Source organism: Chanos chanos, chromosome 8 (assembly GCF_902362185.1).
Source record: "Chanos chanos chromosome 8, fChaCha1.1, whole genome shotgun sequence".
NCBI classification, from domain to species: domain Eukaryota; kingdom Metazoa; phylum Chordata; class Actinopteri; order Gonorynchiformes; family Chanidae; genus Chanos; species Chanos chanos.
The window spans coordinates 36658580-36684196 of record NC_044502.1 but is presented as its reverse complement, the minus strand read 5'-3'; the positions used below and the strand labels follow the sequence as shown (position 1 = coordinate 36684196).

The 25617-nt window shown below is 38.7% G+C and overlaps 1 protein-coding gene across 1 annotated transcript in view; it reads right to left on the bottom strand.

Annotated features, from left to right (window-relative positions):
- Nucleotides 1-6317: 6317 nt before the first annotated feature.
- cpne4a (copine IVa) overlaps nt 6318-25617 on the bottom strand; it is a 33308-nt gene continuing 14008 nt past the window's right edge. Inside the window, exons 5-15 of the mRNA XM_030781165.1 lie at nt 24867-24950; nt 24618-24707; nt 18513-18611; nt 16652-16738; nt 16213-16272; nt 15055-15188; nt 13428-13482; nt 12739-12790; nt 8863-8996; nt 8498-8734; nt 6318-6449 (exon numbers count right to left, since the gene is read on the bottom strand). Coding sequence (XP_030637025.1) covers nt 6318-6449; nt 8498-8734; nt 8863-8996; nt 12739-12790; nt 13428-13482; nt 15055-15188; nt 16213-16272; nt 16652-16738; nt 18513-18611; nt 24618-24707; nt 24867-24950 — 1164 coding nt within the window. The remainder of the gene's footprint in view (nt 6450-8497; nt 8735-8862; nt 8997-12738; nt 12791-13427; nt 13483-15054; nt 15189-16212; nt 16273-16651; nt 16739-18512; nt 18612-24617; nt 24708-24866; nt 24951-25617) is intronic.

Below are 25617 nucleotides of genomic sequence, written 5' to 3'. Positions count from 1 at the left end.
ATTTTTTCCAAAACATTTGTTAGAACCCAAAATTTGAAAATTGGTCACTTATTTTTCAGGTCAGAAGGATCATGCCCTTTCAACTGACAAAATGAGCTTGCAGTTCAATAGGAGATACGCTCAGACTGCACTTTTTAAAGTGTGGTGAGTCAAATTAATAATAAACAGTTTTTCTGATTCCTTAAACACATAGCGTCAAATGTTCTTAATGATTTGCCGTTAGCTGAAGATCTCTATACTCCGAGTGTGTCTAATCAGCGCTCTTAACAAGCTCAGAATTTCAAAATGGTCCCTCTCAGATACAAAACTGTAGCCAGCCTTAATCAAAGAGCAGTCTTTATTTTTCTCAGTAGTGGACCCTAGTGTAGTATTCATTAATAGAAATATTCAAACCTGATCAAAAGACAGTCCCTCCCACATGCACTTACAATTATGTTTGTGTAGACACCCAGCCAAAGAAGAAGTACCACGGCTGCGAATCAAACCCATGTCTTTGTGGTGGTAGACAGTCCTAATCTTACAACTACAATGAGAAAAACAAAAAAGTTGACCTCTTGTCTATTAAGATTACAACCTGCCAGTAAATATCCAGAGGTGAGTAAGCTTTCAAAATGAATGAGTTAAGGTTTATGAATAACTCAGTGTGAACTCAATATCTATTAAGTTTTATGAAGCAAGGCAAAAATGTGCAGGTTTACCCTTCTTGAGCGGTTGTACTGCATGTCTAGTCATGTTCGCAGTCATAATTTGTAAACAAAGACTGTGTCTGCTAACATCTCAGCACTTAGGGTACAGGTGGTGAGCCACTTAGAGCTCACAGAATTTCCCTCACAAGTGGATGTATCTTAGTCAGCTAACAATTTATCAACTTCATTAGAGTTGTTTAATCAGGTGTCTAAAATACCAGATTCTCTTTAAAGAACAGTTTTCAGTGAAACATTGGACTTGACTTAGATTGTAAGATTGTTGATTGTAATAGCAGAAATGTATTTGTACTACTAATACAGATATTGTGGATTACTGTACATTATCACTATTTAGACAAGAGTATCAATTCTGTGTCTCATGATTTGTGTCACCATTGGTCAGCCCTACATTATCTCCCCATCAAGAAAGACATGTTACTTAGAGAATGACATCAAACATGTTAAGTAAAATGACTCTCTCTTCTTGATTAACAGTCTACTATTTTAGTGATCTAACTAAATTAAAATTGTGCAAGTAACGCATTTAGGACATATCTTTTATCACTTTGTTTTTTTAGGCTACAAGGGCCACCATTTTCGGCTGAGCTGTTGAGCCTGCATACAGCACTCAACAAATCTGTCCAAATTAAGCTCCATATAGTTAACAGTTTTGCAGGTGCATAGCTGCCAGTCTTATCTTATGCTGTGAGCTAACATCATCCTGGAAGGGTAGGTGACAACATTAGGAATGCCACAGGCACACAGAAAAGAATCAGCCTCAAAAGCTGATGTGAAATATCAGCCCTGTCATGGGAAGGTGCAGAAAATATTCTCTTGACCCTTCACTATATTATCTGTGGACTCCTCTCATATTGCTTATTTGGAATGAATTGCATAATCTTTTTTGTGCCATTTAGTGTTAAGTCTTTTCTATACACAGCTGTAATTCCTGTGATCAATTTTCCATTTTTTCAGAAATCTGAAAAAAAAAAACAGACTCTCTGTATACCTTCTGTGATGAATTTAGCTGTGTGCATAACGTGTGTCAGGTATCTTGCATCCATTAAAATGTAACTCTCTACTTTCATTGTACTGAAAATTGCAGACTTATGACTTAACTGCTGGTAACTGACTGCCAAAATGGCATGGTCAGTAATGTGAAAATACAGAGAAATGAACAAACACTGCTTTGTTTATATGTTACGGTGGTTTATGAGGGAAGGCAAATAATTCCCATCAGGTTTGAGTACATAGACTGTTCTCCACAGGTTTGAGACAGTAGTGCAGCAGTAAAAATATTACGTTACCTGTGTGGCTTTTTGAAAAATGTTTCAATAATTGGAGACTTGGATGTTATTTGTGTTTTTCCTCTCATCCTCATACTGACCAATTTGTAAATTCAACCCATTACCAGTCCCTGTTATCTGTCATTACCTGTGTCATTTTCAACACTGGTATATAGTTGCCTTCACCAAAGAATGTTGGGCAAATCATGTCATCACTGATAGGCATGAGCAAAATAAACCTGTTACCCACATCACTTTCAGTGGAAATGGATACAGTGGTGTACAGAAAGGGTGTACTTTCATTTCATCATTTATGTTATCATTTTGTTAATAAGGATAATCAAAGATTTTAAGATTAAATGTATTCATTTATAAGGGCAGACCATTTGCATCCATCTATAGGCCTAAGATTTGATATTGTAGTGTTTTTTTTAAAAAAAAATCTCTCTAAGACAACCCCTCTAAACCAATCAGTGAGATGATGAATACATCAGTCTGTTTACAGGAGTCTCTTGGATGCAGTCTTCAAGTGGTACTTCAATAATGAATCCAGTAAAAGACAAGAGTGTACTGTGAGAGCTTCACATGTTCAGAAATATTAAAATTTCATCAGGTGGGCATTCATATCAGGAGAACCAAGATGATCCGAGACTAATTCAAAAATATTGAAAAGATTTGTAGAACAGGAGCCAAAAGTAACAATAATGGAGCATCATGCATGATGTAACATAATCTCATTGTTGTATAATTTAGAGCACCAGAAATTTCAATTATTTAACCTATTCCTTTGGTTCAAGATTTGAAACATTTGTTTAATTTCTTTGTCTGTTTTGAAACATAACATTGGCATGATTAATGCCACGAGAGAGCCTCAGCCAGCTGGTATTACATTATCCCTGTAGAAAGTCCGTTTCAGTTCACTGTAGTTCACTCTTTTACTTTTTGATATAACAGAGATTATTGGGGACTTTAAGGGCATAGAATAGACTGGAATAAATGTGAGGGAATTCCTCTCTCAAAAAATAATTTCCAAAAAGCTCACGTGAAGTACCCGGTTCAGCGGTCATCAAATAGATTGAAATATTTAGGCTACAGTTTGGAATCACATTGGTTCAAATTAATATGGGTCCACCACTCAGCAAGGTTAGAAATAAATTGGAGCATTGGAATGATCTTCCATCATTCCTATTCTTGGGTGCACAGAAACTACTGAAATGTCAGTGATGTCAACACTGGCACACCACTTGTCCATGATACTTCTCCAAGTACCTTTTTTTTTTTTTGAATTTTGAAAAGATTAACACACGATTTAATAACTTCATAGGGCCTTTTAAACAACTAAGAATAAAAATAGATTAACTTTTTTAACATCTGGTAGAAGGAGGGTTCAACGTAACAAATGCGTATTGGTACTACATAGTATGCCAGTGCATACAGTATCTCAGCTGGTTACACAGACCACCCATTATAAAACCCTTCACCTTGCGTGAACCTGAAATTGAAATGACTCACCATTTTCACAGACAGACTTTTTACGTGATCTGCTGTCGTCTTTGAAACACAATGTCGTTTTTTGTAAATGCTAATCAAATTTTCTGAGCTCTTTGTCATGTTTTATTCAAAGGAAACTTTTCATTTCTGGACTGAGACATAGCCCAATTTTTACAGTTTTGAAAAAAAAACCAGATTGCATAATGGAGTGGAATGGAATGGAGCTCAGAGGGCGTAAATACAGTGAGAGGCATTTTTGTGGACAATATATTAATATTCCTACGTACCCTCAAAGACACATTTTATATATCTGCATCTGCTTCATACCCATATTGTATGAGAAACACGAGACAAATTCAAATTGCAGTTAAATATGGAATATAGTTCAAATTCTGTTGTAACAACTTTCTGAATCCTGAAAATCAAAGAAAATTGAAACTGTACATGAAAAGTTCCAGTACTCCATACTGGAAATATATAATCAGTTGCAAATGACTAATGTAATGTTGCCCTTGTATTCAAAACATGTGGTTAAATCTGTATGTAATTTTAACAAACCAGGGTCTAAATTGATTTTATCTCTGCATTGATAGCAAAGGAAAATAATTTTACCGTCACCATTTCAGTGACATCACCAGCATCTTTAGATATTTGGAAGAATTTGTCACTGGAAAAATGTTAAAATAGACAGAATTTCACTCTTCTTGAACCCAAAACATATTGTACAAGACTATGTGGTACACAGCAATCAACTACTCAAATACAATTGATTTGTAATTTTATCTTCTTTGTTGTCTATCTACTTTGACTACCTTCAACATGGAACTTCTAATGCAAATTTATTATGTAATAAGCTCTCTGATGTGATAACCTTATTTGTATTCTTTTGACTTAATACATTTAATATTTAGTATTTAGTATTTAGCATGCTGACTGATCTTTCTGATTTGTGATTTCAAATGTTCTAATAGAGTATTGTGTGTATTTATGCATTTGCGTAATGTTGTATGATGTTGAGTTGAATTATTTGCTTGAGAATAAGAAAAACTCGAATTTGTGAAAAAAAAAAATGTTTCTAAGGTTTGGAAGACACAGTTTGTCAGAATGAAGCATGTTGCCATTCCTCAAACTGTCAACATGTTATGGAATTTCATTTACTGACTGCGGTGTTGTCATTAGATCCCATAGTACCCAGCTATTTCACAGTTATTGTATTTCTCCCCATGGCAAAGGTCCTGGAGAAACACAGCTTAAATGGGTAAGATATAACACTACTTAATAGCATACTTCACCCAAAACCTCAAAGCAAAGCATGTTGTGTCTCTGTATTTTCATGTCTCTTTGCAATCTCTCTTTTGGTTTGTCTCTCTCTCTCTCTCTCTCTCTCTCTCTCTCTCTCTCTCTGTCTCTCTCTCTCTCTGATGGTCTCTGCGGCACTTCACACAACCAGGGATTGTTATTGGAGAGAGCTGGAAACTGGAAACAACCTTGACTACAGTTTTCTTGAAAAAATCCTGAAATACTGCTTCAAAAAGGTGACAGTTTGAGGTCTCATTTAATTGTCGGTGTGTCATTTTTCTGAACACTTGCTGTGTATCGCCAAATGTACTGCTATTTATCATTTTTACTAAATCAGTTTGCACTTATATATATATAATTTTCCAACAATGGCGAGCCCACACTTAGGAATGTAGGCGTAATGCCCACTTCAAAGTTTGGTTTTCAAGCAGACAAACTCAGAGAGTGTTTCAAGTGGAATTGTCTCTGCCCATCTCCAGTCAGAGGAATATTCAGTTCCCAGGGTCATTTTTAAATAGTATCTCAAGCCCATGCTTTTCGCGCTGTGAGACACCTGCCATTCTTTATGAACAACTTTTATTTCATTAATAGTACTACAATATAAGACTTCATTAAGAATTCATTAACTAGTAACACTTTAGAATACAAACACATCTATGTTGTCAGTTATTAAATAAATTAATGTATATAAAAAAAAACAACAACAAAGGTATGCATAAACAATGTGATGGCATGCACAATGCCTGCTGATATGTGTTGTCTCTCTTTTAAAATCTATAACATTCCATTGTAGAGGCCACAAACTTTGTTCATAACTCTTTACAAAATATTCAAATGCACTCAAATTACATAAATAAATAAACAAACAAATAAAGTACATAAGCATTAATGACAAAAAAAAAAACATATCACACAATCGGATGCCGCATTATAGCTCTTCTCTATCAAAATACTATATATTCTAAAGTGTTACTCCTTTTGTTTTCAGAATGAATTGTGCTTAACATCTTTCATAATCACTTAAGGACATATTTGGCAAAGAGTTCCCGGTATATTTTCTACTATAACCCCTGACTAAGAAAAAAAGAGAACCAATAGAAAAACGGTTTCATTTATTATTGACATGCAAAATACAATCATGCATCTGTCTCATCTGAGAAAAATCTTCTTTTAAAGATGCAGACGTATCTAATACAGATAACTATTCATTCGCAGCGATCCAAAATGCTTTACAAGGTAAGAATATTAAGAAATTTAGCAAAATCTCAGTAAACCTTTATAAAAACAAATAAACAGATATCTTTTATGTTTCTTCCCTGGTAGAATCCCAGTCCACATGCTCATATGTGAATAAATCTGTTGGGTTGTTTATTTGTTTGTTTGTTTCTATTTTCCCCTCACAGAAATGCCTTAGTAGGTACAGTACCATTGCAACACATATGCAAGCCCCACAGGCCACGCATGCAAACAAACAAAGTATAACAGTTATTTTCTTTAAGAGTCACAAAACGTGCTAATTTATAATGAGCATTACTTTTGACTGGGTTTTGGTGACTTAGTGACCAAATGTCCTGGAAGACTCATACTCGCTTGGACATTTGGGCTTGATCCCTTTACTGTTGTAGTAGTCCACAACCTGGTTGGGCACTTCTGCTAAGACACTTTTTGCCAATGCTGCAGGAGAAGCCTGTGAGTTAGAGAAGAGAACATGAAGTGCATCAGAACAACAGCTAGAAATTTATGCTGAATATATCCATGAGGTAACTATCTATCATCTTCCCAAATTTTCACAAATATGTCATGCACGAAAATAAAACAAACGGAGTGTGTTACTAGAAGTGTGTGTCTCCAATGTTTCTCCTGTATTTCTGAAGTGAGTGGGTATAAAATTAGGTACGACCACATTTGATCCATTTGTGAATCAAGTAAACCACCCTGTACCAAGTGAAAATGACTCTTTCAGAAAGCCACAGATTATAGGGAGGATAAAGCTTGTCACATCAGGTTGACAGACTTCTCTGTTCCCCACATGTCAATTAAACAGAGAGCATTGGTTCAATCTAGGAGACAGATGAGGCACCCAGTGAAGAAGTGCTTGATCTCCTATGCTGTGTGCCTATGGGTGTTGCTAAGACACGTATTCCTTTCTGAAAGGAAAACAAAGGTCTGGGCAGATCTTGTCCCTGTGGCTGAGATAAGATCAAGATTGTCTTATCACCTCCCTGCTCCAGCTCCTCTCTGTTGAACCTCATTTAGAGATACAGACACATGCTGTTTGCTCCTTCCAGAGATAGCTACATGTCTCTTTCCTTTTTTTTTTGCTCTGAAAGCAACACCAAGGTCAGAGTTAATTGTCTGAAAGTGTACAAAATAAACACCATACTCCATAATCATATTAATTTATGAATTTAAATTTAGAAATCAGCTGCCATTAGTTATTTGTAATCAGATACAGTCAATCAACTCAACGCGATTATGCAGATCAGGTCTCCTCCTTTAGTAATGTGCCAAAATGTATTGCTTGATGTGCCTGTTACCCACAAGATATGAGAAAATACAACCTATAAAGAAAAGAATTTGCTTCTTGGGTGCCATCTGGTAATGCAATTGCAATAGGTTTTCTATTGCCTCATTTTCCTCATGCAGCCTGATATTAAGTGGTTGCTGTGGTGCAGCTGTGAATTTCTCAGCAGCACTTTTCTACTTTACTGCTTAGACTCTCTGTTTGTAGGGGGGGACAGATCCACGGTCGGCTTGTCTTGAAGGAGTGAATCCATTTGTGAACCACCTCCCCGACATGCAAAGATGTGCACACTGAAATCGGCCGAGAAACAGCAGCGCAAATTATCCAAGCAGACTATGAATCAGTCATCTATCAACGCTGTTGTTTCTCTGAAAAAAGAAAGAAAGGACTACAACTCTATGACTTTGAAAAGTAAGCTGTTATCCTTCCTGTTTCCAGAAACTAAGTAACAATACATTACAAACTTCCAGAGACAACTTCCTCTCACTTATCAAACCAAACTTTGGAGACACAAACAAATTCCTTCAAGACATGGCGATGATAAAACTTGCCCTCTGGTAATTTGAATTTCCTTAGACAATTTTTCTTCCGACATTCCAATTCACCCAGAACTTTCGGCATTAGATTAGTTTTTTTTGTTTTTTGTTTTTTCCCTAAAGTTTGGCCTTCGCTGAAAAGACTGTGTAAGACCACTACAGCAAACATCCCTTAGTGCTCTTCGTGATTTGTTTACCATCACATTTTTAGAGAAGATGCAGTAATTAATTGAGCAGTTATCCCACAGGTTATTAGAGTTCTCTGAGTAGAGGTGTGGATAGTCAGAAAGTGTGTGAGGGAGAAAGACAGGGAATAATTAATGAGAAAAGAGGCTCCTCAGAGGCACTTCATTCATTCTGTGGATACTGGGTGGAGACCTGAGCATAGTAATGCTATGATTAAAGAGTTTGATTTACAGTCAGAACCTGTATGCATAATCAGTTTAAAAGCATCCACCCATTCCAAATAGTCTGGGGCAAACCAAAGGACAGTCATGAACTCCTTGTAAAAGCCTCAAGAGGTGAGTAGTTTAACTGCTTTGACGGAAAGAGGCGTAACGCAAAACCAGTTTAGTTTACGAGTTAAATGTGAAAGACTTGAGTCTGAGCCAGTTACTCAACTGTGACAATCTATGGCAGGATGAGAAAAAGATTATGACTCATGTTGCTACTTACATGTTTGAAGTTGCGGAATGGAACAAACTGAACGATGTCACGCAACACGGGCTCTCCTTTAGGAGAGCGGAGGATACCATCATCCCCATCCAGCATTTGCATGTCACTGAAGTCAGCATTGCCCACACCAACAATGATGACCGACATAGGCAAGTGAGAGGCGTGAACAATGGCTTCTCTGGTGTCAGCCATGTCTGTGATGACCCCATCCGTAAGGATAAGCAGGATGAAGTATTGCTGCAGAACAGATGAGAGGGGAGAGATATGGGGTGAAAAGTGAAACATAGATAGATAGATAGATAGATAGATAGATAGATAGATAGACAGATAGATAGATAGAGACAGAGAATAAAGAACTTCTTTACCATGGCCTCCTTGGTGTGCATCTCCTCAGAGGCAGATTGGGCCACTTTCTGGATGATGGGAGCAATATTAGTGGGGCCATACAGTTGAATCTTGGGAAGGCAATTTTGATAGGCCTCCACCACTCCCTGGATACCTGAAAATTAGAACCAAGACCTCACCAGTCACATAACTGTTCATATACAACCTAATTAAGCCCACTGGTAAAGTTATCACACTTTATAGACCCTAGTTTGAGATGCAGATTTCAATAAAATTATTCTGCATAACTACTTGGATTGGACATATGAGAGAGGTTACTGCATTTAGGAGGTGTCATTACATCTATTTTTGACATTTTTATTATCATGGTGAAAAATATCACAATAATGATATTGTAATACTCATTGTAGCCATTAAAATATTGGTGATCACTCAAAATGCATTTTAACCATGTTTTTTCTACCTTTGTATCTTTCATCATGAACATGCAGTGACGATACAAACAGAGCTGCATTGTCTTTCACTAACATCTTGACAGTGACAGATACTTTGGTACAATATTTCCATTTTCAGTTTACAGTATCACGATAACTGGTAAAAGCAATGTATTATGTGTTATACCTACTCTGGACTTGATGTAGTATGATAACTTCACTCATAACCTATTTGTATCAAACAACTCAGTCACTTTTACAGCCGTAACCCTTAGTCAGCACTTGGTTCAGTCCATGCCACATTCAGCCTCAAGTGATTATTAAGGACACCTGTTGCTCATTAGCTCTGGTTCGTATAGAAATACTGTCTGTACAACACCTCTTTGTGAGGTATTGCCCTTATCACTTAGTGACCTGTGGTCCATGATCTTTTGTGTGTTGTTCCTTTTGTGTGACATCTTTTCAGATTTACTGGTTTCTGATTTTTGCTTCTCGATTCTGGTTTGATGACTGTTACCACTATCTCTGAAATAACGATCTCTTGCCTGTTTAACAACTTCAGTTTTGGATTGTGTTTTGGATGTGTTATTTCTGAAATGAATCTACTTCTCTACAAATGGATCCCCTGTCTGTTTTTGCTACAGCGACAACACTGCACTCTAACATTCATCCTTAAGAGTCAAAGGAGAACAACAGCGAAGCACTGAGCGACACAGCAAACCAATAGGTTCCCACTGACTGAGCACTGTCAGTAATGCTGTTTACTGCCTCCCTGGACATGTTCGTTTAAGGTCAGTCGGTGTCTCCACTTCTTTTCTCTGATCGGTTCATTTAATTAACAACCTTGATCACACGCACACATGCGCACACACACAGAGAGGACCTTTGAATTGGGAGCATGCTGTGTGGTGCTGTGGCAGAATTAAGATGTGAGACATCTAAATTGGAGGTCATCGGATGTAATCGCTCCAGTAACCTCCACATAAAGAAGAATCAAAGACCGGTCTCAGGGGGCTTTAGGACTCTTCAAAGAGATGCTAAAATACTGACACAAACAGACAACCGACTTGAGTACACATGTCCTCACAAGGCAACTTATGTGTACACATACACACAGACACACATGCCCAAGAACCGTAGTAGTGTAGCGTAACTTGGATCATGCCCACAGCTTCTCACTTGCCCACAGGACCATTTGATACAGGTTTTTGCACTTGGATCGATATGAGGCCACAATTAAATGAGGAAAGATACTGTACAAACCACTCAAGATAGAAAATACCCTCCATCTACGCTTAACACTGCCGGATTTATCCCATTTATTCGGGCTTTTTTTTTTCCTACGCAAGTTTATGTGTGTGTGTGTGTGTGTGTGTGTGACAGGGAGAGAGAGAAAGAGAGAGACAGAGACACAGAAAGAGACTGTGTATGTGTGAATCGCTGTCTGAATCATTGGTGTTAATACTTTAAATGGAACTCCAGCAGTCTTCAGAAATAAATTCCTGTGAGAACTGTGAGACGTGGTATTGCATCAGAAGTGCCAGCTCTTGGCTCCACGCCAAGAGAGTGAATGAAAGAACATGACTTTACCCTGCTGTGCAGTTACAGTCCTATTCAGTCCGTGACAATGTTCTGCCCATTCACTACAACCTAAAACACCCCTCACACAGTGGCAGTAATTATCTGTTTTATAAGCTGTTTTATCCTAATTCTAATTATTGTTTATTCAGATAATGCCCGTGAAATGTACAATTTGAGTGAAGGACATTGTTTAAATACAAGGGTGAGTTCAGACGTGCCTCTATCACTGAAACATCCCTGTAAAAGCACAAACTGTTCAAAGTTGCAGATGGGGAGACTGCAAATTGGCCTCTTTTTACTGAAAGTAAACAAAATTCTCAGGAGGGCTCTTGAGAGAACATCAGCAGAAGACGGTTGATAATTAGAAAGTGTGGGCCTTTATTAATTAACTCCACATGATGTTACTCTATGACATGACTCTTAATTTCTGAGAACGTCAAGCAGTGGAGGTAATATACTTTATATAGTATTTTTCCCGCGTTAAAGTAGCATAAAAACGTAACCACAGGTTCCAGTCAACCCTCATTGTCCAGATCATTATCTTTGCGTGGCACACACGAGGTGGGTGGCAAAGCCTGGTTTCTGCTCACAGAGACTGTCTGGCATCTGGTCTGTGCAGGCTGGGAGCCACAGGCAGTTCCTGAGAGGCCCAGAACTCGTGGGCCAATCAGAACCTGGATGATGTGGACTAGTTCTGGGCGCCACTCAGGTGTGCCTCGTGCCAGAGAGAATAATTAGAGGAGACAAAAATAGCTGAGAAAATCGAGTGACGCCGGCACAATGGACAAAGGAGTGACACTGATCAATTCACTCTATTCATAGGTTGTGTATTGATACACTGGGAGACTTAACAGGTCTGACCTGAATCCCACAGATAAAACAATGTCTCTCATAAAAAAAACTTTTCTATGATGCTAGGATACCAGCATACACCGGCCATGTTAGTAATACAAACTTTAATGGTATGTCAGAACTTTGAATTTCATTCAAGGTCCAAAAGACATTTCAGAAAGTGCTATTACGAAGAAAAGTAATGGAATGCAAAGACAAGGCGGACCAACACAAGGTCTGAGTTTCTGCACTTCTCACAACAGCAGAATTACCATTTATATTACCTCAAATCTCACCCTAACTCAGAGAGCACTTTCTGGACTCACATTCTCAACTATCCATTCTCAGAATCTACTCTTCAAAAACTAAATGGGTTTGCATGGTCAGCTGCCATAGAGTCTTAACATTTTTCACCCATTTGAAGAAAGCATACCTCTTAAGGACCATTTTCTGCAAGAATCTAAAAAATCTTATATGTATGTGTGTGTATATATATAATGCGTTCACATGGTCATGGAATGTTATGTTACTTGCTCATATTTCCATGCAAAAGAAGTTATCAGAACACATGTTGATGCTTTATGTGTAGTATTAAAGATATGGGTGTTAGGAAGTGAAAAGGGAATGTTGACCTGTACTCCTTCAAACAAACAAAAAAAAAAAAAAAAATAATAATAACATTCCCATAGGCTGCCAGGTCTACGCTGCTCTCTGGCCCCTTCCTGTGGGACTCATTATTGGGGATGACAACATCAACTGATCTTCTCCCCTTCCCACATGTCTCCCACTGGACTAGTCTGTACATTCTCTGGCTGCATTAAAGTTTAATGAGTCCACTCCTGCCATTACCATAGCTCTAATTCAGCTATGCATGTATCGATCCATCCTGTCATGCTGGGACAGCGCCCAGCGAATCTTTGACTTTGCATTAGCATTTCTGAATATGATGGACAGAGGTCACGTAAATAGGGCGGCAGAGGCTGACTGCGTCTTGACAACAAATGGATAAAGTGGATGAGCGAGTTGAAAGTTTAAAGAGGAATGTCATACCTGCACATTCTGGGTTGTCTTCATTGAAGTTCACAGCAAAATCATGTGAAACCTGCGTGAAAAAAAGAACCATACTCAATATACTCAAGTGAGATGAGAAACACACATAAACATAATACATGTGTATAATAACTAGTATAACAGGTATCATTCAAATATTAAGGGCAATATTACTAGTCTGCATTAAAATAAGCTCCACTGAAAAATGTATGGCACTACACAGTACATCAGAGACACATGAAATTGTTTGGATTTGATCTATATGATGAAAATGGAATTTTTCATTGGTCCCCTGGAGTTCATTGTTCCCCTAATTCAAAATACAGACTAGGACTGCCTGTGGCTGTGTGTTAAGGGAAGGCCACTGAGACAGTAGCTCTAAATACGTTAGCAGGCTGAGTGTCTGGCAAAGAGATGTGTCGCAGATTCAGGCATCAAATGTACTGGGCCTCCACTGAGGACAGTTTTTTTTTTTTTTTTAAAGTCAGACCAACACAAGTCAGATCTGTGCCAAAAAACAGAGGCACATTATCAGAGAGGCTGAGATGATGGAGGCCACTGATATGAGTGAAGGGATGAGAAGATATTACTGGAGTGATGGACAAGTCTGAGACATCTGTCAGTGTTCACATCATTCATGCAAATGATCTGCTGAGCATCCCAACATTGCAAAAAGCTACAGAAATTACCTTGAAGTCAGGAGGTATCCGTGCACCAAAACCAAAGGCGGGAAACATTTTGTCACTGCGTCAAAACAAAAGCAAATCTGCCATCAGAGCTGACTGAAAAGCATTGGCTAAATCTAAAGAAATTTCTAGATTTCATATACCATCTGCTCATCACAATGACCCCAAATTGTCATTGTTTTTTTTTATTTAATGACATGATTTACAAAATTTCTTTTGTTGGTGAATTTTCAGAGGGACTGTGCCATCCTCACTACTTACAAAGGCTTTTTAGTAGACTAGCTATTGAAAGAGAGCAAGGCATTTGTCTGATCTCATGCACGCAACTCCAGCTGAATTTATGCACCACAGCACACTGTGAGTGTCCGGAATATCCTATTCTTTTGAGGTACAGAGCAGGATTAGTGCTCACAGGTGAGATGATAAATGACAATACCATTGTAGTGTAGCCTGAGAAAGGATTTCATACAGTAACAAATTGGTTATTATATAGTAATAACCATCAAAGGCTATATGGTAACTGGAGTACTTCCCCACTCACATACAATAAACCTTCTGGGTTCGACTGGACATAAGAGTGCTTCTGGGCTCTTTGAATTTATGCCTCAGGACAGATACAACAAATACATGTTTCAACACAAAGAAATATAAGTCATTTTTGTTTTGCCTAAATATTAATCGTAACCCTAACTGAAAACAGGCACTGAACGCAGATCAGTGCTGTATGAAAAAAACAGCAAATTTAATTAGGAAATCGGTTGATACCATATATGAATACTGTCTGTCGTCTACAGCACGCATTATTGAGAGCATTATGATAATCTATCAGTATACAATTACTTATAAAGACCCAGCAGGTGAGCTGATTCAATGCGGTAGATTCCTTTATTCTAATAGTCTAGACACCTCTGCCACGCCACAATCATTCCGAGAGTCTTCAGCTGTTCTCAAGAGCATTTTACGAGTCTCACAGTAAGGATCTGTCTGCACCATTTGGGTTGACAGCGGAGGCATATAAGTGCAAAACAGTTTTCTCAAAATATGCTTCTCATGTCAAAGGAGAAACTTAATCATTCATAGCCAAACGGGTGAGCTTGAGGCAATAAACTCCTGTTCTTCTCTTGGAACATATTACGACATGTCTGAGGTCTTAATTTTAGTTGATGTCTTTGAATCCATTTGAGGCATAATAAATGAACTAGATGCGACTGAACTCATTTCAACCTCAAGTGTTTAAAGGTGCAAACTCATTCTGCATAAATACAGTGTGATCAATATTGAACTATTCCTTCAGTTATATAGTGTACCACAGGCTCTGCCCGCCCCCCCCCCATGCTCCACCATCTACCATGCTACAAGTAAAGAAATCAGAAGCTGACATACCGTATGTCTCCATCCTGTCATGCTTAAATTTGCATTTCCAGAGTCAACCACCAGAGACATTAATTCCATCCTAAATTCAACACCTGGGAAAGAGTGCCCAGTCGAATAACTGAATTTGAGTTCAAACCATGTGTGAACACAACTCAGTGGTCTATGAGGCCTGTTAAGTCACATTTGGCTTTGACTGACTAGCCTGGAGGTTCGGTAACTTGAGACTTGGTTTTGATTGGCTTCATTGCAGCCTTACCTGTCATAATCCTGGCAGATTTCCCCCACTGCGACCAGGGCTTTCAGATACTCGTTAGGCTGGTAGGGGTGGATGTAGTGCAATGAGCAGCTGTTCCTTGGATCCCCATTAGAGGCTGTAAAATCGATAGCTACCTGGAAAGACAAGCAGCAATCAAAGAGTAGCTTGGCACCAATTAAAAAAAAATGTATGCACCTTTCCTTCATGCCTCTTTCTCACAGAGACACACATATGGTGCACTGCTTTCATCTGTCTTGTTCACTTACTCACTCAAGGTCTCCAAAGTAAATCTTTTCCTGTCTTATCATGTGCATCAGTGACCAGAAACACCAAGTGAATGATCTCTCTCAAAAATTGTTGTCTGGTAGGTCCATTTCATAAACTCTTCTAAACCCAAAGAGCTAACTCATGTAACTCTACTTTGGTTTGAATGCTGCAACCACAACATCTGAGCCCTTTTAAAGTGCTCTGAGCACTAAATATTTAAAGCCTATAACTTCAGTTCTCATGCCTATATAAATGTTCTTTACTCAGTATCTCCATTACTTCTTATTTGACACATCAATTATTTCTTTTGTGACGGGAGATTATAATTGCACTTATGACTGCAATACTGTGGAGTATTCGTTTCAACAGAGCAAACCTACATAGAAAACAGCTAAATCAAGCATTCAGTTTTTGCAGGAGTTAAATTTTTCATTACTGGGAGTACCTTATTTACAACTGTCATAAAATTACATTTACTAAATCTAAAAGTAATAACTTCTCTACTGTAATTAGAACACAACCTAATTAGAGTCAGTTTAAGATACTTCAGACAAACATTAAGCTTATTAGCAAAGATATTTTTGCAAGAGAGGAAAACAAGAGATAAACACTTGACAGCAACATAAAAAAGTCTGCGAAGAATGTTTCATTAAAGGGAAATATTGTAATCTCATTGTCCTGAACAATAACAATAAAGCTCTATTATGTTTTGCTTTTTTTCACTTATATTAGCTTAATAAAGTTCAGCAGGTGATATTAATTAGGTGTAGCAATCAGTGTAGCAGTTATGTGAAGAGACTCAGCATGCTATACTGTTATAAGAGCAGCTGAGAAAAATGAAGTCATGAACTTGAGGCAGGCGGGGGGTGGTTTTTTTTTTTTGGTACTTACTGTAAACTGGATCTGGCAGCCTCCCATTATGTAATCCAGGAAGGAATGCATCTTTATAATCTACAGATAGAGGCAAAATGAAAAACATAAATAACCTTAAATACAAACTAAATAAACAACCGAACACATCACACCACCAAAATGATGAGTATAAACAGAAAATTCAGTAATTAGCGATGGCAATTAACAGTTTAAGAGGAATGAAACATCATCCTTTGCATCGTGCAAGCATTAATTGGCCATTTGGTGGGTTCGTATTGCTCATTTAAGCTAAAGGAACAGCTGTAGATTGCCACAGAATGATACTAGGCAGCTAAATGTTGCATTAAATCTTCTGTGATTGTGCGTGTTTATAGCTCTCTGAAATGGTTCTACCAACGGGAAGATAAGCACCAGTATTCCTGGGAGAGTCATTGAACTATTAAGTACAAAACATTACCTTGCACTGATTCAAAATGACAATCCCAGAGTTCTTGTAATTCTTCTTCTTGACCTTATATTTGGGGTTTATGCATTCCCACTGAACCTGTCATTGGTGAGAGGAATGAGAAGCAGGAGAAAAAAAGAGAAATAATGAGAAATAAGAAAAAAGGGTGAAAAGAATAATTAGCTTTGTGTCAAAATACAGCAGAATGGGACTGTGCATTTTAAACAGTAAAATGCTTCATTTGAATGGCTTGGCATCAGTGAAACATATTGCCACTGGGGATAGTGGGCCAAGGTACTGATGGCATTGTTAGACAGCTGAAGAAAAATTTAACAGTATAAATCAGAACAATGAGAGGTGATCAGGGAGTCCAGTATTGTGTAAAAAAAGTGCATGTCTCAAAGCTTTGCAGTGACTGCCTGCAGAATTTAGATATTGCAACTAAGACTTTTGTTTTAACAAAAACAAAGACCGTGAGTGACGGTGCATGTAACTCGTTAGCATACCTATAGCTAAGAAATCGGGGCTGTAAAAAAGAAAAATCAGGGTGTATTACTGACCTTGTGTTATCAACAAAAACCCTGGGTACCCCTTTACCCCTTTGGTAAATATCATTTACGTGCCAAGTTAGTCAGACCAGTCTGTGTATAAATAAGCCTGTGTTTTTTCTCTCTTTCTGGAAAATGTAAATTTTCTGCCTATAAGATTATCCATATTTAGACTACACGTGGACAGCTGAAGAGCCCTTTAGTCTCAAAAACCATTAAAAAACCAATCAGTGCAGTGCACATTACCCTTAATGTTCACTCAGACCATAGAACACAACAGGTCCTTTTTTGCTATGAACTACAACACAATGCATTTACGCACAGTGTTTCTGTGCCGAAAGTCAGAGTCATATGGACAATGAAAAGCATTCAGATAACATTTCACCTACTGCCTCAGACAGCAATTTTTGCCTATAATTAACATACTGTATTCCTAACAAACTCATATCATATTACATTTTCCTTTACACACTGCAAAAAAAACCCCAAAACAAAACCAAACAAAAACTAAAAATGACCTCATCTGCTGCCAAACTGAACATTTTAAACAATTTTAGACTTTACTGACATTGCCACCATTAGTTAATGAGAAATTGTTTGGTATATAATTTCCTGATGGCTGAAAGACACCCTTGCAAATCAAGAAAATACTGAGGTCTCTTGTGAATCAAGAAAATACATTCCTTTTTTGCCACAACACAGGTAAGAAATGATTGGTCATTCATAATTGTGACAAAGCTGTGCTGTTCTGTTACCTGATTGTAATAATATAGAAGTGTCACATACTGATGTAGCAATAGTCACTGTAAATTGACCCATCTGTAACTGTTAGTATCTGTAAGAGAGAACTGCTCCTCTTACTCTAATCTTTTTACAGCATCTTAATAAGCCCTGTCTGTGTATCAAGAAAAATAAACTCAGTGTTAGTCTGGTTAGTCTAGTACATCTTCATAGATGTACTACTGTGACCTTGTGCAGTGAGAAATCTGTTGGTTGCGCCGCTTGTCAGATCTTTGGTGATTTATTGAGTGTGTCGACGTGGATGGAAATTTTCAGGCCTTATTCCAAAACAGGGCGATGATGAAACAAACTGTGGCCCACATCAAACTATACTTACATAAACCACTCTCTCTTTTATCTCTCCGGAATCATACCAACTAAACCTGCTGTATGGTAACAAGGAGACTGCAGAAAGACATGTCATATGACTGGATCTTATTTGTGTGTCAAGCACAGGGGACTCTGCTGATGGAAACAACCCTCCCAAAATTGTACTGTCAGTCATATGTCATTGCTGCTTCATAACCCATTAGTGAGATCTGTACCTGTCTTCCATCCATTGCACCCCGCATCTCCTTAAATGTTGCCTCAAATTCACCAATGAAATCATGCTTCCCATTCGAGTCCCAGTCCCATACCGTGCACTGGAAGAGATGGAAGATGATGATGAGGAAAGAAAAAATTCACACAGGGTAGGAAAGAATGAAAACAAACAGATAAGCAGATAGGACTTAACTTGAAAGTAATGGCAGAAGAAGGTTATTTAAGACTGAGAGAAGAGAAGAAGCTGCCCAGTGCATAGTGAGTGGTACAATCCATGTAAGCTTCATTTACTACACCTGAACACACAGCAACTGAATCATAAGAAACCTCTTAAGATTTCTTTAGATTTATTATTAATGTAGAGATGCAAGAGTATAACACAGCCTTGACAGTAGACTTAATGTATATATGTATTTGTTGACTTCTTAAGTAATTTATTTACCATTCTGTATCTACAACACTCTTTTCATTACTTCATTATGGTAGCTCCTTTATTTCACTTCTCTCTGGTGTGCTGAAGAGAGAAATATAAGGCACTGACAGACAGTATTAGAGTTCACATTTGAAAATACGTCTTTATGCAGCAAAGCAAGAGCACATTGTCATGTCGACAATACAGCCAACACATAGCACTGGAAACGAACTAGCCTGAGATCAACAAAAAAAAAAAAAAAAAAGGAAAAAAGAAAAAGAGAGGAAGAGCAGACTCCCATATCGCCGAAGCAAATGAATAAGTTATTGCACAACATTACTAATATAATTAAAATTTAATGATGGTGATCTGCAATATTCAAGATGCTGAGGATGACGGTTTGGGCACGGCTGGCGAGGATAGGACCAAATGACTGTTTGGGGGATATTTTCATTTGAAGAGTTTTAATCTGTCCCTGGATTATTGTTTGCTGTGAGGCTTTCTAACAGTAATAGCGTTCCCTCTGATGTGCTTTAAATTTCACTGGGCATCATACTGTGCGCATTTTGCTCCTTAAATTAAAATCCGTCTCAAATATTTTTGTGCCCAAAATGAAGGCAACGCACTTGAAAGAGAGACAAAGGTGACCAAATCAAACAAATCATCGGAAATGAGAGTGAGGAGTTGGCATCAGTCTTGAGTTTTATTCCAGAGCCTCCCTGGGATAGTGTTTGTGAGGGTGAGTCGGATCTCAAAGCGAAGGAATGCGTGCCCTGCAGCAGTACACAAAGAGCTTCTTTTTACATCAGAGCCCATAAGCAAGGCACTGTTACAGTCTAACGCTCTGAGACAGACAGCTGAGGAAGCCAGAGTAGTGAGAGGAAAGAGGAGAATTAGGTGCTAAACTGAGAGAGAGAGAGAGAGAGAGAGAGTAAGACAGAAAGAGAGCAATGGAAAAGTCAATGTAAATCAGCTATTACTGTACTCATTAGCTTTTGCTGACGATTACCGAGGGCTCAGAGAGGAAGAAAGAGAAAAGATGTATCTTTAGACAGGTAACATAAGGCATTCATATAAAAGAGATTTTCCTCTGCCATTTGCCATACCGAGAATCCTCTTACAGGCACAGATAGGAGTAAGGAGCCTGACAGCCTCTTAGTAATTCACGTGGCCTGGGGAATAGCTCCAAAGTTTACTTGCTTCAAGTAAGTATCAAATACTCCTTTCAAAGTTTAAAAAGATAATAGATTTCACTGGGTATTTTTATTGCATAGCATCTGCAAACACTGTGGATGTATTGACATCAAAAGTTTAGGCTATGAGTTGGAGACTGTGCCTTTTGATTGTTTCAGTGCAGAATTGGTAGGTGGTGATATTGCTGTGCAGTATTTCAAAGCTCTGTATTGATTAAATTCATTCACATTAGGACAATATATGTATGATATGGAAACATTGTATCACAGCAAAAATGGGTACCAACTTGTGAAAAGCTCTGTGTTATACCTGCTTTGATTTACCCGTCAATGGCATTGATAGCATGTAGCTATTCCATGGCCTCAAGTGGTCTACTTACAAGCTACATGGATTTCTTAATTCAGGGTATGCTTTTATTATTTTGCACAAGTTCAGTTCTCTCCTGCGATTCCCAGATTTTTTAGGATTCTATGCATACCTCTGAATAAAATGGATCATTTGAAAAGTAACTTTGCACCCCTTGAGTTGTGTTTTGACTAGATTCATGCTAGGTTAATTAATTTGTTTGGGCTGAGTGTTAAAATGTTTAGATTTCATATTATGTTCATTTAATCAAATTCATGTCCTCTAGTCACTAAGCTTTAATGTAAACATGAATCATGTCAGATTTTGTCTAGTCTTCTTTAGGGATCTGCAGATAACAAACATCAGTGACGGTGTAATAATGATTTAGCATGGTTTGCCTTGCTTCAGTAGTTGATTGTTCAGCAATGATCTACGATGATAAAACTTTCCCACAAAATTTAGTCTCCAGAAAAAAAGAAAAACTGAAGTTTGTTGTTCAGTGTGAAATACAGTATATTAACACACACGCGTGCACACACACACACACACACACACACACACACACACACAGAAAGTGGATATTCTGTGCCTAACAACAGTTCATTATTAAATGCACATTTCAGAGAAAGGAGACTCTGGGTCATGATGAGAGACATTCTGACGACGGATCAAAACAGTGTTTTTTTGTGAAAAACAGAGACCCTCTGACATAAAACTGCTCTCACGGCAAGCATGTGAACTTTCATTTCCCACCTGTCCCTTTTTCCTCTTCTTTAACTAGCCAATGAATAATATACAAATGGGCCAACCTATTTTCCTGCCTCTCAGACTCCTGTCAACCATGAAGACCAGGGGTAAATGGAAGTGACTTGCCCCTCGAGGTCTCTGAACAGGGTTAAATTGATGTCTTTTCTGCAGGGTGCTCTTTTTCAGGTCAGCTTGAGATGGCCAAGAATTGAGCCAATTAACCACAACAGACACAGAGAGAAGCCTGAGAATCAACTGACAGAGTTTTTTTCTTTTTTCTATACCTCTCTCTCATTAGCCAAGCATTACTGACAGTATATATGAATAAGACATTCCCTCATAAGTGGGTTAAAACCACAAGGTCTTGCTTATTTGCAAATGAGCCAGTTTTTTTCATTTGTCTAATAGCAACCGTCAAGAAGGTGAGAGGAGCTTATAATAACAAAACCTGTCTTTTTTTTTTTGGAAGAAGAGAAAGAACAGTTGCACAATTTTAAAAATAGTGACTAATTCATTCACTCTGGAATTAATTTATGTTTCCATACACACCGACAAAAACATTTGCTTAGTAAGTCAGTATGAAATCATGCTGTCTCTGTTGTGTTAATGAAAGGCAATCTATTTCTTGAAATTCTAAATGAAACCACCTAAGGTTCAACTAATGGCACCGGTTATGTCCTCAGCAGCTCCTCAGAAATGGAGTCTATTTTTTGTGATAGTCGTATCAGCAGTGTGCATAACACAAGCTTTCATTTTCCTATAAAGAGCGATCTGAGGAATGTTTAGGCCTGCTGTGTTGCTGCGCGATTGTGCACATGGAAACGGGGAACAGCTGCTGGGCCAATAACACCAAGCTAGGACATTCCAATCATACCCAAATCAGCTTTTTGGCTCCATTTTGTCATGAGTGGGTAGAATGTGCGACCACACTCCACAAGATGTTTAATCACCACAGAGGGGAGAAATTAGTCAAGTGACGGCACAAGGACAAAAAACAAATGGCCTGACGCATGTTACCACACAAACACAAATGTCCACTGGATGGTTCTTCACAAGACAACTTTAAGTGTGATAACAGGGCTTAAAGGGCAAACTTGCTTTTTCTGTCTGCATTGAAGGTACTTTTCTTCAGACCTACCAGTCCAATTATTAATCAACTTCACATTTCACTTCACACTTTTTCTGACGCAAATGACAACAGAAACCCGAAATCACTGTCTGGTCTCTGGCATAAGAAACGTGAAGTTATTGAATTAACATTACTTCCAAAAGGGTGCGAACGAAAACAGGTCCAACCTAGATTTTTCCCAGACTTCAACCAATGACCTTATCATAGAGCTCCCATGAGCTAGTCACCATAGCAACCAGCTCTAATTGAGTTGCTAAAATGGAGAGGGGCATGTGAGATGAAGGGATTAAGGCTTCATCACCTTTCCATACCACCATCACAACCTCTGCCTATACTTACACACATAGCAAGAGTATGAGTAGATTTTAACAGTATATCTAATTTTAAATTTTTCAGCCAGAGGAGTTACAGAGAGTCTACTCTACATATAAGAGATCTTATGAACAGATAAATGACCAAAAGAAAGCCTAATTCCAAGTTTGTTCTTGCAGCAGAATCCAAATGGGTTCTTAAAGCTTAAACCCTGCTCATATCCTACCTACGACACTGTAACCTACCCAAAACACGGATAATGTCTTATATTACATTCCTCAGTGCTTTAGTGCGATATCAAAGGCACTTCTCATGACAAAAGAAAGAGAGAGAGAGAGTAGGAGAGAGAGGGGGATGGAAAAAGAAAGCATGAAAGAATGATTTGAAAGGAAAGCAGGACGACAAGAGGATGTGAAGGCAGCAGAGGGAACTGTTTGTCTGGGTTTCCCAAAAACTCCTCTGGCCTAATCCGCTTGCGCCCTGTTTAATCAGATGGGTCACTGGGGAGAAAAGTTGTGCCTTAAACCTGTGGTCCACAGAACCATGAGAAGTCAGAACACTGCTGATGGGATTTTAAGGAAAGTGTGGAAATCAGCAGTGCCCACCTGTCTCCACAGCTACATCTCTGGAGATCCCACTAGGCTTGTACAGTTTTCCCCTGGCTGGGAAATTCAACACGGTGACACACAGTCAATCTCAACCTTTACTCAGTCCACCACCCGCTAATCACCAATCACTGAGCAGAACCTCTGTGACGGAAACGAAGTTGAATCAGCGCAAACTTCAATTAAGGACCAGTGTGCTGTGTGTGCTGGGATGGCTGAGGTGCTTGATAGACAGCATATACAGATACACATTTAAACACACATACATAGACACATACACACACACACACACACACACACACACAGAATTAAAAACAAAGACACACATGCACAAACCTAAACGTACACACACACAAATACTTAACACAAATACATGTGTGCGCGCACATGCACATACGCATACACCCATGCACATGCTTAAACACAAAAACACACACAAATACACACCTACACACACACACATATAACTGGATCCAAAATCAAACATTCTGCAAAGCAGACGTCTCTGTGGCAGGGAATCACGAAACAGCGGGGCTCCATGCTCGCTTGATTGGCCGATTCAGACAGCTCTCCGTGGGAGATGATGTGAGGGTATTTGGAGAGGTGTCTGTCTGAGAGCACGCTGAGCACACATCCAACACCACAGTGACAACAAGACTGTTTTAACGGACTGTTAGCATTACAGTCATATTATCCAAGACTGTCATCTCACACCGGAGTGAGAAACGGGGTTATTACATGTTCAGATTTACTGACAACAGAGGGAAATGACTCCTACTCAAGTGATTACCATAAGAGTTCTGTGTGATGTCCTCAACATAAGTGTATTCATTCTCAGACGGCATATGGCTGCGTTATGCTGAAACACATTTTCTTTTATCAGATCTCTTGGTAGAGGATGGATCTGCAGTATGTAATTACATTGAGATGGGCCTTGGCTATAGTCTTTTCTTGCAGTGACAGGGGAGAAGGCTATTTATACTATCCCAAAGCTCCTGAAAATTCACAAAAAAAAATCTCTCAGGCAGGTCTGGATCCGTGGCACCAGTCTGTACCGAACAAACTCTAAACTGCAGCCATTACAGAGTATGTGCCCACCATTCATAAATCCATATCTGTTTTAAACACTCAGTTGTCTCTCGGAGCCTCAACACACTGGGCCTGAGTTTCATTCAAAGCCTCCGTTTCCAGTATAATTCATGTCCCTTTGCAGCTCTAGCACAATCCCTGGTCAATTATGCATGTGTTATCTTGTCTCAGCCCTGGGAACTTCACCAAGGTTTCTCTATTGATAGTAAACACAGCTGAACAATTAAAATGCTCTTGCCAATATACCCTCCGGTAACGGTGGAAAAAGAATTACCTTTAGGATTCTGTTGTGGTCCCCACTGCAGAGGGAGTTCAGAGAGACCTTAAAAGTTTTCCACACTGGGTTGAGGTTGTTCATGACAGTCTGTGTGTGGAGGCAAAAGAGACTGTCACAGAGCGAATGGGACATTTTAGTTCAATGTCATCACACTTTAAAACAGAGAGAGAAAGAGAGAGAGAGACAAACAGACAGACAGACAGACAGAGATGGAGAGACCCTGATTAAAAATACCCCCTAACTTACCTCAGTTCTGTGCACTAGTTGCTGAGTATTGTCATCATTCACCCTGTAAATCTCCAAAAATGGATCTGACTTGCTGAAAAAGTCCTGGAAGAGAGAAGTATAACTGAGTGACCACATGTCTGTACTGCAAACCAGCACAAAATTGAAAATGTTGCAGTGGCGTTACATGAAAGTTTTATCAGTAATACTGAAAATCATGCAGCACTGCAGCACCAACCACCCAGATAGCAAATGTCAGCGGGCTCCGTCCACCCATCACCCTCTGTGGCTCCGGACATGATAAACTGGTACATTATCAGAGTTTCCTGCTGAATTAGTCACAGTAATGATGCTGTGAGCTGTGGGAGGCAAGCCTATCTCTCAGATCAGTCTCTGCTCTCTAACGCTGAGAGGTAAGACAATCCCAGCCTTCTCACCAATTCTCTGATTTCAACTCCGTAGCTCTGCCTGTGGTCTCAGATATAGCTACATCATGCTGTTACAGTTATGGATGCCTCCTAATGTGCAGTTAAGCAAAGTGTTTTTGTTGTTGTTGTTCTTGTTGCTGTTGCTGTTTGTTTTATGTCTTTTTTTTTTTTTAATGAATACTTATTGCTCGCTCAGGTGATTAGGACATGGATACCTAGAGGTGAAGACGACATGATGTTTAAGCTGCAGAAAGAGGTTTTAAGCTTTAGCTGTTATGTTAAGCCTTTCATAACTAATCTTTAAGAAAAAGATGAATTCCTACCACGATTCTCAAAGTCAGAAT